This window comes from Salvelinus fontinalis, chromosome 4 (genome assembly GCF_029448725.1).
Source record: "Salvelinus fontinalis isolate EN_2023a chromosome 4, ASM2944872v1, whole genome shotgun sequence".
Lineage (NCBI taxonomy): Eukaryota > Metazoa > Chordata > Actinopteri > Salmoniformes > Salmonidae > Salvelinus > Salvelinus fontinalis.
In genome coordinates, this window is record NC_074668.1 from 22885715 (window position 1) to 22900224 (window position 14510).

A 14510-nucleotide genomic window follows, 5' to 3' on the forward strand; every position below is an offset into this window, starting at 1 on the left:
ACAAATGGAAAGGTGCAAACTTTCAACAGCTCCTTGCATGGAGTCTAGAATCAATGGGCCCACCTTGATTAGTGGGCCCACTTTGTCGTGCGTCTGCGCAGTGAGCATGGTTCGCGTAGGGTTGGGTGCACAACACTGTGCAGTAACTACCAGAGAAGGAAGCGGAGTTTCCGGCTATTTGCATCAGAGGGAGAGGATTGCTGACACCGCGAATACCCGATAAAAAGGCCGCCGGCTCGGGGGCTAGCAATTGGGCATCGGGAGTAATCACTTATTCATATCGGGGGTAGGGTTGGTGAATTACAAGCCAAGGGTACAGACAGCAGTTCGAGAGGAAGACCAAAGTAACAGCAAAAGGCGGGGTGACCCACCAACTACCGGCATGGCCAGGGACTACGATTACCTCTTCAAGCTGCTCATCATCGGTGACAGTGGTAAGCGAATACCGGGGATGTGTGACGGGAAATGGGCCTTTCCAGGTTTTTACACGACGAGTCGCAGAAATGTAGGTCGAGGTTCATAACGTGATTTTGGACTCAGTTTTAAATTGACGTCTTCGTTTTAAAAGTCCACATCCAATATTTTCGAGCAATGGGAAAGAGCGGTGACTAGGGCGGAGGTTGTGTATCGCAGGCTGGACATGTCAGCCGATCAGGCCGGATATCGCTCGCTGCACGATAGGGTATTAGCGTCTATACTGGGACGAATTCCAACCATTCTAAGAATGTTATTTAGCGGGATACTTGACTACCCAAGTATTATGGTGTTCCAAGTGTGTACATTGTAACTAAATGGTTACATTACTTCGTAAAGCTAGCAAAGTGCTATTAGATTACTAGTTATAGTTACACTACAGTTCGCTAGTCAGCTAACGTTAAATACTTACTGGCTAGTGTTTTTATTTTATCCCAGTAGCTAGCGGCTCCATTGAAGTTATTAACCAACCGTTATCCTGCTGTGTCAACTAGCTAGGTGGCTTGTCAGTGTGGTAGTAAAAAAAAAAAGATATATATTTTCAGTAGTAGTTATGTTTGTAATTGCATATTAAAATGTGAAGTGCAGAGTTGTTTACAATAACCTTGGCTTGAATGATTTCTAGATGCTCCCTGGTTAGGGCCTAGTAGACAAATGAGGCAGTAATTAAACATTCATACTATAAAGATCCAACTAAATGCCAGAAGTCCAGTGTATATGATGTATATTAGCTAAGAACAATACTACCACATCATGTGCTGTTTTTTCTACCTCCTACTCATATTTCTTTTAAAGACTGTTGCATTCAGGTGAAAACATAAATTCACATTTGACAACTTCACAATCCCTTTGTTAGGAAAGATCCATTGACACTCCCGGTCCTGGCACTACCCTGTCAGCTAGCTGATCACAATAGTGGGAAAGAAAGCAGTCCCCTTAGTACCACAGACACACAGGGGCCTGTGTCCCCTCAGCTGCAGTCTGGTACCAGTATTAGCACCGCTGTTATGAGATTCAGAGAAAATGTAAACCCTGTCCCCTCCCCTGTCACACTTACACATGCAATTGTTGCTGAGATCGATCTGACACATATAGGGTTTAGGAGCTCAGATCAAGGGTCCCTCTGCAGTTAATTGGTCAAGGAAAACTATTATTTGGACTGACAGAGGTCAAGTTTTGCATGACAACAAAGCAGAAACCAACTGTCACCCAGGCTACTGTGCCTCACGTTTGTTAACTAGTTTAAATACAGTATTGATGATTTTGAATGACATACTGTATTTTGTAACTTGTGCTTTTGTTTATCATCCTAGACACATTCAGGGACTATATCTTGACCACATGTTCCTATATGACAGCTAGGTACTCCCTCACAGACCGATAATAGTCCTCCAGGTATCACTGAGGGCTGTTTTACCAGTAAGACCAGAGATGGGTAATGGACCTGCCAGGTACCAGAGATTCTACAGGTTTACCCTCGACTCACCCAGTCATTGATATCATTCACTGTTAACAAGACTGACTACTGGACTGTCCAGTCCATCATTCAAAACAAAGATGGATTTTCCTGGCTTATGACAGAGCCTGATTAAAAGGTAGCAATGATATGGTGATGTGGTTGTTAGTGGCCGACAGAAGTAAGTATTGTTACCCACAGAAAGAACACTATCTGTTTCTTGTAGCTGCAAGTAATGCTGTCTGGTGAAAGTGAACAACAAGACTCAGTGAATGATCAGAGGGATTTGTTTTCTGATGGGCTTTTAACTCAGGACCAATCAACCGCAGCTAGGCATGATCACATTACATTTAGCTAGCAACTGATCTGAGCTGTTAGTACCTCTGCCTGGACTCACAGTTCAGCTCTGACATTTTGGCCAACTCCTCATCTGACAGTTGGCTAGCCGCCTGTCTGTGCCTCTTGGGGAATTCGCTGAAAGTGTTATCTTATTACTGATTGGTTCACAAAGTACAAAGTAATTTGCAACACGGGATGTTATTAACTGTACCAGCATAATTTGTTGCAAACCATCACCTCTATATTATTGTGATCTTAAACCTACTACAGGTTATGCAGAGTTCGGCTGTCACTGTCTTTTATACATGGACTAGATGGCATGTATTTGTCTGAGTGCATGTTGTCAAGGCCTGGCTGACTGACTGTGCTAATATACACTACATGACCAAAAGTATGTGGACACCTTCTTGTTAAAGATCTCATTCAGAAATCATGGCATTAATATGGAGTTGGTCCCACCTTTGCTGCTGTAACAGCCTCCACTCTTCTGGGAAGGCTTTCCACTAGATGTTGGAACATTGCTGCAGGGACTTACTTCCATTCATCCTCGAGCATTAGTGAGGTCGGGCACTGATGTTGGGTGATTAGGCCTGGCTCGCCGTCAGCTTTCAATTCATCCCAAAGGTGTTTGATGGCGTTGAGGTCAGGGCTCTGACCAGGCCAGTCAAGTTCTTCCACACCGATCTCGTCAAACTATTTCTGTATGGACCTCGCTTTGTGCACGTAGGCATTGTCATGCTGAAACAGGAAAGGGCCTTCCCCAAACTGTTGCCACAAAGTTGGAAGCACAGAATTGTCTAGTATGTCATTGTATGCTGTAGCGTTAAGATTTCCCTTCACTGGAACTAAGGGGCCTAACCCAAACCATGAAAAACAGCCCCACGCGAATATTCCTCCTCCACCAAACTTTACAGTTGGCACTCAGGCGGGTAGCGTTCTCCTGTCATCCACCAAACCCAGATTCTTCCGTCGGCTGCCAGATGTTGAAGCGTGAATCATCACTCCAGAGAACGCGTTTCCAGAGTCCAATGGCGGGGAGCTTTACACCACTCCAGCCGATGCTTGGTATTGCGCATAGTGACCTTAGGCTTGTGTGCGGCTGCTCAGCCATGGAAATCCATTTCATGAAGCTCCCGACGAGCACTTATTGTGCTGACGTTGCTTCCAGAGGCAGTTTGGAACTCGTAGTGAGTGTTGCACAATGAGGACAGACAATATTTAAAAAAATATTTGCTACGTGCTTTAGCGCTCGTCGGTCCCGTTCTGTGAGCTTGTGTGGCCTACCACTTCGCGGCTGAGCTATTGTTGCTCCTAGACGTTTACGGTTATATGCATTCACGGTTGACCAGGGCAGCTCTAGCGGGGCAGAAATTTGATGAACTGACTTGTTGGGGAGGTGGCATCCTATGACGGTGCCACTTTGAAAGTAGCTGAGCGCTTCAGTAAAGCCATTCTACTGTAAATGTTTGTCTATGGAGATTGCATGGCAGTGTGCTTGATTTTATACACCTGTCAGCAACGGGTGTGGCTGAAATAGCTGAAAAAGTCACTAATATGAAGGGATGTCCACATACTTTTGTGTATATATAGTGTACCTGTACCACAGAGGTCAGGAACACACCAGCCTAGTTTTAGGTGGTTATGGTCCTCTGTTATTCCTCCTGGCTCTTTCTTGGTCAGAGAAAAATAGAGCTATGGAAATCTGATGACTCTTTGGTGGCAAGCATATGTTTACAAAACATAACTCGAAGTCAGATAAATCTACATCTTCCTTCAAATTAGCTTACTCATGAAAACCTCTGTGTAGCCTAAATGTCATAATTAAAGGGTGGTAAGATATCAAGTCTACTGAGTTGTAAGCCTTTTTAATCTGACTCTCAACCTGTCATTTTCCTCTTCATTTCAGGAGTGGGGAAGAGCAGTCTCCTCCTGCGGTTTGCAGACAACACATTTTCAGGTAAGAGTAAATCTATCAGGTTATAAGTTGTTTGTTCTGTTGTATATGAACAACTGTCCAACCCACACTACGTACAGTGAGTATTTGCCTTGCAAAATCAGACACTGGGTCTCATAACTTGTGTTGTTGTTGTTTGCAGGTAGCTACATCACCACGATTGGAGTGGACTTCAAGATCCGGACAGTGGAGATCAATGGGGAGAAGGTGAAGCTGCAGATCTGGGATACGGCAGGACAGGAGCGCTTCCGCACCATCACCTCCACGTGAGTCCAGGCAGGGATGACTAACACACACACAAAATAACAGAGCTGCAGTATTTTTTTACGAGGCCAACTTTTATGATAGTTTGAGCAAGTACTTCTCAAAGACTAGAATCATTTCCATGCTCTTTTTGGAATTTCCCACAGACCTTAATTACACATTTTAGTAACAGGCGGATTTTAGTCACAGAATTATAGGACGGTAAAGGTTGGAGCTCAGTGGCTCTCTCACTTGGGTGTCATCCCCATGGATTTGCGTTGTTTCCCCTTGTTTTTATTTCTATTGCAGAATTAGTGCCAATGCAATTTATTTTCTTCCTTTTTTTAAATTTTCTTGTGCTTGCCTCCATTGTCCACATGTTTCTCATTTTCTGTCCGTTGTGTATTTCGGCTCCATGTTTGACAGATAATTACTTGTGTAGAGCCTGGGTTTCTTGGGATGCAGGTATTGCTCTGTCTATCAGATCATTTCTTTTTTTTGCCAAGTGGAATATGGTCATTGCCTTTTTAAAATTGTGGCACTAATAACTAACAATGACCGAATTGGAAGACATTTCTCTCTGAATTCATAATGTTTTTTGTTTATTTTTTACTATGGCAGGTATTTTCTCTCAAGCGAGTGCTTCCTAAGCTGGAGTGGCTGAGAGAGTGTGCCCAGCCTTTCTCCTCTCTGTCGTGAGAAATATGTGTAGTAATGAGCAGTTAGTATTCCTGATCAAGAATGCCGTCACCCAGGAGGGTAGGGTAAAGGTCTGTGTGCTAGTGAGAATTATCTAACAACCGTCTGACTCGCACTGCTCTCAGTTTGTCATGGATAGGACAGCATATAAAAAAACATTCACTCCTTTTGGACTTTGACGGACGGTACAATACTTTGACACTGTTTGGCTTTGATGACCTGCGACTATGACAGAGTGGAGATAGTAAAAACATTGCTGCTTTGGCCATTCACTCAATTTACAATAACGACAGTGAGTAACAGGAACCACTCAAAGGTGTTGAGAAAGAGAGGCATTTGAACCTGTGCATGTTTCCCAAGCCCCCTGGGAAATATGTCAATTTCTCCTCAGAAACAGAGCTGCTGGTTTTCCTATGGGAAAACCTCTACAAGTCTACAGCATGGATTCAGTGTGTGTTTTCTACTGAGCTGAGGGAACCTAGCTGTGTGAGGAGGGAGGTGGTGAGTGCAACTGCTGGGTTGATTTCGCTGATTGTTAATTGTGGACAAGTAGAGTGGCATGGTGCCTCATTAGGTCTATGTGAATTTCAGGATAGAGATGGCTCACAGAGCCCTGCGTGCTGGAGTGGGAAACCCCACCTCTGTAAGGTAAATGGTCAGCCCACCCAGGGTGTATTTTGCCATATGTCCTTCTGTCAGTCACAGTCCAGTAGCTGCCATATGTTTGTCTGTGTGTCTTTGTGGACAGCAGCATGTGTGTGTGAGGAGGGACTGGAGTCTGGCTCCAGCGCCCACTGTGTGTTTGTGGTTCTCCATTCATCTGTGCAGAACACCCCCGCTGACTGCCCCATTACTCCTGGGCTGTGTGTGACAGGCCATTACAATATCTCACACAAACACACACACCACACCACCCCACCCGCCCCTTTGAAAGGCCTATTGTGCTTTTTGTGTGTATGGTGCAGTGAGATTGGGGATGCACCCACATTTTGGGTCCTAGTCAAACTTATTCAGACAAAAAAATGTTGTTCATGAATACTGTGGCTGTCCCCTACTTCCAGCTCTGTATAGCCTATATACAGGTAACTGCCAAAATAAAGGAAACCCCAGCATAAAGTGTCTTAATAGGACGCTGGGCCACCACGACCCGCCAGAACATCTTCATTGCGTCTTGGCATAGATTTTAAATGTCCGGAAATCTATTGGAGGGATGTGACACCATTCTCCCACGAGAAATTGCTTAATCTGGTGTTTTGTTATGGTGGTGAAAGACGCTGTCTCAGGCACCACTACAGCATCTCCCATCCCGTGTTCAATTGGGTTGAGATCTGGTGAGTGAGTCGACACACACACACACACACACACACACACACTTTAAACCCCCTGTGCTCCTTTGAGACCCCTCTTTCAAAGTCGCTGAGATACCTTTTAGCCATGGTAGCCAAAATAATGGGCAACTGGGAATTTTTACATGACTCTAAGCATGATGGGATGTTAATTGCTTAATTAACTCAAATCAAATTACATTTTATTGGTCACATACACGTGTTTAGCAGATGTTATTGCGGGTGGAGCGAAATGCTTGTGCTTCTAGTTCTGACAGTGCAGTAATATCTCACAGTTTCACAACATATACCCAAAATGCACGTAAATCTAAGTAAGGAATGGATTAAGAATATATGTAACAGTAGTAACTTTACGTCGTCCCCTCGCCCCGACACGGGCGGGAACCAGGGACCCTCTGCACACATCAACAGTCACCCATGAAGCGTCGTTACCCATCGCTCCACAAAAGCCGCGGCCCTTGCAGAGCAAGGGGAAACACTACTTAAGTCTCAGAGCAAGTGACGTAACTGATTGAAATGCTACTAGCGCGTACCCGCTAACTAGCTAGCCATTTCACATCCGTTACATATACACTGCTCAAAAAAATGCCGAGATGAGATCCTCAGACCCCTTGTGAGACCATATGCTGACACATGCACATTTGTGGCCTGCTGGAGGTCATTTTGCAGGGCGCTGGCAGTGCACCTCCTTGCACAAAGGCGGAGGTAGCGGTCCTGCTGCTGGGTTGTTGCCCTCCTACGGCCTCCTCCGTGTCTCCTGATGTACTGGCCTGTCTCCTGGTAGCGCCTCCATGCTCTGGACACTACGCTGACAGACACAGCAAACCTTTTTGCCACAGCTCGCATTGATGTGCCATCCTGGATGAACTGCACTACCTGAGCCACTTGTGTGGGTTGTAGACTCCGTCTCATGCTACCACTAGAGTGAGAGCACCACCAGCATTCAAAAGTGACCAAAACATCAGCCAGGAAGCATAGGAACTGAGAAGTGGTCTGTGGTCACCACCTGCAGAATCACTCCTTTTTTGGGGGTGTCTTGCTAATTGCCTATAATTTCCACCTTTTGTCTATTCCATTTGCACAACAGCATGTGAAATGTATTGTCAATCAGTGTTGCTTCCTAGGTGGACAGTTTGATTTCACAGAAGTGTGATTGACTTGAAGTTACATTGTGTTGTTTAAGTGTTCCCTTTATTTTTTTGAGCAGTGTATATATATATATATATATATATATATATATATATATATATATATATATATATATACAGTTGGAAGTCAGAAGTTTACATACACCTTAGCCAAATACATTTAAACTCTGTTTTTCACAATTCCTGACATTTAATCCTAATAAAAATTCCATGTCTTAGGTCAGTTAGGATCCCCACTTTATTTTCTGAATGTGAAATGTCAGAATAATAGTAGAGAGAATGATTTATTTCAGTTTTTATTTATTTCATCACATTCCCAGTGGGTCAGAAGTTTACATACACTCAATTAGTATTTGGTAGGATTGCCTTTAAAATTGTTTACCTTGGGTCAAACGTTTCCACAAGCTTTCCACGATAAGTTGGGTGAATTTTGGCCCATTCCTCCTGACAGAGCTGGTGTAACCGAGTCACGTTTGTAGGCCTACTTGCACGCACACGCTTTTTCAGTTCTGCCCACAAATGTTTTATGGGATTGAGGTCAGGGCTTTGTGATGGCCACTCCAATACTTTGTTGTCCTTAAGCCATTTTACCACAACTTTGGAAGTATGCTTGGGGTCATTGTCCATTTGGAAGACCCATTTGCGACCAAGCTTTAACTTCCTGACTGATGTCTTGAGATGTTGCTTCAATATATCCACATCATTTTCCTACCTCATGATGCCATCTATTTTGTGAAGTGCACCAGCCCCTCCTGCAGCAAAGCACCCCCACAACATGATGCTGCCACCCCCTTGCTTCATGGTTGGGATGGTGTTCTTCGGCTTGCAAGCCTCACCCTTTTTGCTCCAAACATAACGATGGTCATTATGGCCAAACAGTTCTATTTTTGTTTCATCAGACCAGAGGACATTTCTCCAAAAAGTATTATCTTTGTCCCCATGTGCAGTTGCAAACCATAGTCTGTTTTTTTATGTCGGTTTTGGAGCAGTGGCTTCTTCCTTGCTGAGCGGCCTTTCAGGTTATGTCGATATAGGACTCGTTTTACTATGGATATAGAAACTTTTGTACCCGTTTCCTCCAGCATCTTCACAAGGTCCTTTGCTTCTGTTCTGGGATTGATTTGCACTTTTCGTGCCAAAGTACGTTCATTTATAGAACGCGTCTCCTTCCTGAGCGGTATGATGGCTGCGTGGTCCCATGGTGTTTATACTTGCGTACTATTGTTTGTACACATGAACGTGGTACCTTCAGGCGTTTGGAAATTGCTCCCAAAGATGAACCAGACTTGTGGAGGTCTACAAAAAAAAATCTGAGGTCTTGGCTGACTTCTTTTGATTTTCCCATGATGTCAAGCAAAGAGGCACTGAGTTTGAAGGTAGGCCTTACAGGTACACCTCCAATAGGCTAATTGACATCATTTGAGTCAATCAGAAGCTTCTAAAGCCATGACATGGAATTTTCCAAGCTGTTTAAAGGCACAGTCAACATAGTGTATGTAAACTTCTGACCCACTAGAATTGTGACTAAGTGAAATAATCTGTCTGTAAAAAATTGTTGGAGAAATGACTTGTCATGCACCAAGTAGATGTCCTAACCGACTTCAACTGTACATATGAAATGGGTGATGCAATATGTAAACACAATTTTAAAGTGACTAAGATACCGTAGAATAGTGTGGAGTGCAGTTTATACGTATGGGATGAGAATTGCTAGCTACAGGACATTATTAAAGGGGATAGTGATCCCTAATCTATGTCTATAGACTGCCTCCTCTGATGTGCTAGTGATGGCTGTTTAGTAGTCTGATGGCCTTGAGATAGAAGCTGTTTGTCAGTCTCTCGGTCCCGGCTTTGATGCACCTGTACTGACCTTGCCTTCTGGATGATAGCGGGGTGAACAGGCAGTGGCTCGGGTGGTTGATGTCCTTGATGATCTTTTTGGCCTTCCTGTGACATCAGAGGTGCTGTAGGTGTCCAGGAGGGCTGGAAGTTTGCCCCCGGTAATGCGTTGGGCAGACCGCACCACCCTCTGGAGAGCTTTGCGGTTGTGGGCTATGCAGTTGCAGTACCAGGCGGTGATACAGCCCGACAGGATGCTCTCAATTGTGCATCTTGGGGCGGCAGGGTAGCCTAGTGGTTAGAGCGTTGGACTAGTAACCGAAAGGTTGCAAGTTCAAATCCCCGAGCTGACAAGGTACAAATCTGTCGTTCTGCCCCTGAACAGGCAGTTAACCCACTGTTCCTAGGCCGTCATTGAAAATAAGAATTTGTTCTTAACCGACTTGCCTAGTTTAATAAAGGTAAACGTTTGTGAGGGTTTTAGGTGTTAAGCCAAATTTCTTTAGACTCCTGAGGTTGAAGCGCCTTCTTCACCCGACTGTCTATGTTGATGAACCATTTCAGATCGTCAGTGATGTGTACGCCAAGGAATTTTAACCTTTCCACCTTCTCCACTGCGGTCCCCTCTGCTGTTTCCTGAAGTCCACGATCATCTCCTTAGTTTTGTGGACGTTGGGTGAGAGGTTATTTTCCTGGCACCACACTCCCAGGGCCCTCGCCTCCTCCCTGTAGGCTGCCTCATTGTTGTTGGTAATCAAGCCTACTACTGTTGTGTCGTTTGCAAACTTGATGATTGAGTTGGAGGCGTGCTTGTCCAGCTAGTCATGGGTGAACAGGGAATGACAGAGGGGGCTGAGCATGCACCCTTGTGGGACCCCAGTGTTGAGGATCAGCGAAAAGGTGTTGTTTCCTACCTTCACCACCTGGGGGCAACCCGTCAGGAAGTCCAGGACTCAATTGCACAGGGTAGTGTTCAGACCCAGGGCCTCGAGCTTGTACTATGGTGTTGAATGCTGAGCTATAGTCGATGAACAGCATTCTTACATAGGTATGCCTCTTGTCCAGATGGGACAGGACAGTGTGCAGTGTGGTGGCGATTGCATTGTCTGTGGATCTATTGGTGCGGTAAGCAAAGTGAAGTAGGTCTAGGGTGGCAGGTGAGGTGGAGGTGATGTGATCCTTGTCTAGTCTCTCAAAGCACTTCATGATGACTGGACTCAGGAACCACACCTGTGTGGAAGTACCTGCTTTCAATATACTTTATCCCTCATTTACTCAAGTGTTTCCTTTTATTTTGGCAATTACCTGTACATCAGTCTTTGTCATAGTCCACTGGACTCTTTCGTCTTCAAAGGAAAACTGTGGTGAGCATTATCCCTGGCTTCCTGCTGACCGTTGCCCCACCCTGCCTCAGACACTCCTTCTTGCTCTCATCCTTTCAGGAACACTATAATTAATATGGATTATTGAACTCTGAGCAGCATGTGGAGTCAATGTATATGTTATACGCTTTCAGTTAAGTTTGGCTGTTATAGGAATGACAAAAGGAAATAAATTGTTTATATTGTGCCATTTATTGGAAAAGGTCTAAGTCTATTGGATCATAAAGAAGCATTGCGACTTAATGTGAGCATGGGCAGTCCTGGGCTCATTTGTCTTCAATCATACTCTTTGCTTTGTTAACATTAGTTGGGATTGATTGAAATCGCCAATGTGTGTTTGTGTAATAGTGTGACTCTGTTCTCTAAGTTGGGCTCCCCCTATTGGACTTATGGTCAACATGCTGACTGCTCTCTCTTTCTCTGTCTCCAGATACTACAGAGGAACACATGGGGTCATAGTGGTATATGATGTCACAAGTGCCGAATCCTTTGTCAATGTGAAACGATGGCTACATGAAATCAACCAGAACTGTGATGACGTGTGTCGAATATTAGGTGAGTCCAGTCCACCTGTTTCAAATACCTTTACTCAGTGCAGTGTTTTTGCAGCAGGGACCCTTGCTTAGGGCCGTATGAAATCCTTGCTGCGGACAGAATCGCGGAATCCAGACATTAAAATGGAATTCAACAATATAAAAAAATTGAACTTTTATTGAATGCTTTTAACTAATTAGAACATTTATTGATTTGAACAAGTTTCTCATAAGACATGAAAATAATGAAGCAACAGAATAGGAATGCCCCTGTCTGTGTGCGGTGCACACATTTGTCTATCACTTATTGCATCGACATGAACACAGAACATCCAATTTTGTTTATTTATTAAAAAGTGTAATTTTGAGAGTGAAAAACGTAAAATAATCTGAAACCGGGGAAAACGAAACTGAGGAATCTGGAAAAAATGCAACAGATTTGAATGGATCCTACATGCAGTTGAGCAGAACGCTAAAAACGTCTTTATTCCTATTCTCCCTTAGTGGGAAACAAGAACGATGATCCCAACTCAAAGGTGGTGGAGACGACTGACGCACAGAAGTTTGCAGAACAGATGAGCATCAACCTCTTTGAGACGAGTGCAAAAGAGAACATCAATGTGGAAGAGGTAAGTCATTGGCCAGGGACCCTGTAATATTAGTCAAGTTGAGTGGGTAGAATTGTTCATGGAACACAGGCGTGAAGGTAAGGTTGTTGTTGCTTCATTGGAGGAAAATATAAAACAATCTCTCATCCAAAACAATGTAGTTGATTGTTTACCATGTTGTGTTTTGTGATTTCCCCACAGATGTTTAACTGTAGTTGATGGCGTTCACCATGTTGTTTTGTGTTTTCCCCATAGATGTTTAACTGCATCACAGAGCTGGTGCTGAGAGCCAAGAAGGAGGTGCAGGCCAAGCAGCAGCAGCAGCAACAGAATGACGTGGTCAAACTCACCAAGAACAGTAAACGAAAGAAAAAGTGCTGCTAGCGAACTCAAACCCACTCACAAAGTCTAGCAGCGTCTGCTCCAGAGAACACACACGGGATGGGACTCCAAGCATCTAAGTTAAGACGAGATACATTTAATAAATATACAATGGGAAAAAAGTCCCCTTTGGACAAAAATCATGAAGAAAAAAAATAAATGTACAGATTTTATTTGAAGTCAGAAGTTTTATTTGGAATCCAGCAGATGAGCACTATTTAACAGTGATCCTCCTTTCTTGAAGGATCTGCAAGCAGACACGTGATGGCCATAATGCTCAGATTTCTATATGCATATATTCTTACATCGGTATCTATTTTGTCCTTCTCATTCCACTTCACACGGGACATTGAGTCAAGTGAAACTCTGCACCTGAAGTGGAGGACTCACTTTTTTTGGATGATTTTCTTAGTTTTTTGGGGGTGAGGGGTAGGGTCTGTTGTTGGATTGGGGGACTAAGTAAAACATCTCTACTGGGGAAGGGGTTCACAACCTTTGTCCATTTTTCATTTTGACTTTTCAGACACCTGTATGGCTCATCCCAACCCATTATGAACTTCTAGTTTGTTTTTGGACTTGATGGGAAAATATCATGAGGATGATGATTGATAGGCAACCTTTAGCAACTAATCCAATGGACAGAACTGGTGACTTCTATCTTATCTTTGGTTCTCTTTTTTTTGCCAAGCTTTTTCTCCTCTTCCCCTTAATCTCTAGCCAACGACCGGTTTCTAGAGAGATTTTCAGAGCAGTGAACCACTCCCATGGGACGCAATGCTCTGCCATCACCACTCACTGCAGTCTTATTGTGCACTAAGTTCGCTTTTAAAAGAAAAAAAAATCTTCCACTTTTTTAAAACAATGATACTGCCAATATGTTGTGAATGAAATAGTTAGAAACTCTGTGTCCCTTATTGGACTGTTGCCATAGAGGCCCACTGGGTGTAGTAATTTGGGGTTAGGGTCTGTAGGGGCCCAGGTAGCCCTCAGGGAGAGAGCCCAGGAGCCACTCTCTAACCACACTCCAGCCTCTGGCCTCTACTCCCATGCACCAAACACCTCATATCAGCACCTCTCACAGCTATGGATTCAACCCACTTAGCTTCCGCCACTTGTGGTGCATTTTAATTATAACATCTATCAGTGCAGGGTGCATTTGGTTTGTGCCAGGAGGATGTGTTGACAAGAAATGGGAGGTTTATTGTAGTCGGTGCAGTGATCCTGATCCATAGCTGACTGGTTAGCCTTGTGTGTGTGTTCAGCACTTAACACTGTTTGAAGGGGTATGTATAAGGTATCTGACATGCATTTTAGTATTCATAAGCTATCAAGGAGCTTGCAAAATGTTCTGAACTGTTAACACGTGTATGCCTGGTGGTTTCGTCATGTTTTTATCTTGGACTTGTGACTATCTGGTTACCTGTTTAACTGAATTCTTACTATCCAGTGTTCTGCTTGACTGTGAGTGTGTGGCAGGCTGGCAGTGAGAGACTGGTTCCTCCCTGAGGGTCTGCTATGGGGGACATTAGTGATGGAGCAATGAGAATCTTGACCGTAGTACTTTCCTACACACATCGGGGCCCTGAATACCTCTCCCTCTGCCTGAGGGTAACTGGTGTAGGCTGAGGTGGCCATGATGTGGGTTTGGGAAATCTCCGTGACCCTAACCAGACAACCATTGAGGTGGGGAACATGACAGTGCCACAACCTGAGCTCTGGGTGATGCAAGCCAAGCAGTGGAGAAATGGAATCAAATTCCAGACTGTATGATTTCTATTCATTATGTGTATATAAATATAGTTGTGTGTTTATATTCAATATACAGAACATACACACATTCGCACACACAATTGTGCATGTATTGACATGCCTCGTGTGCTATGGTTGAAACACACGTATCAGCTGTGGTTTGCTGTACACTGGAGAAAGAGATGTACTATTCAGTTCCCTTCATGAATTTAATCAATAAATGTTTTAAAATAATAAATATTTGACACAATGACTGATCTCTTTTGTCAATTATTTGAAGCTTGTTCTTGATTCTTGTTGTGCTTCTGTCTTCTTGCTTTTAGTTAATAAAACTATGTAGGAATTGTGCAACTTAAATA

General features: G+C 43.9%; 1 protein-coding gene across 1 annotated transcript; it reads left to right on the plus strand.

Moving 5' to 3' along the window:
* The first annotated feature begins 114 nt into the window (after positions 1-114).
* Positions 115-14404, plus strand: LOC129853381 (ras-related protein Rab-35-like). The gene is made up of 6 exons (XM_055919354.1): positions 115-434; positions 4176-4226; positions 4366-4489; positions 11311-11435; positions 11918-12042; positions 12277-14404. Exons 1-6 carry the CDS (start codon positions 383-385, stop codon positions 12403-12405), a joined length of 606 nt encoding a protein of 201 aa, XP_055775329.1. The 5' UTR covers positions 115-382; the 3' UTR covers positions 12406-14404.
* Positions 14405-14510: the final 106 nt, after the last annotated feature.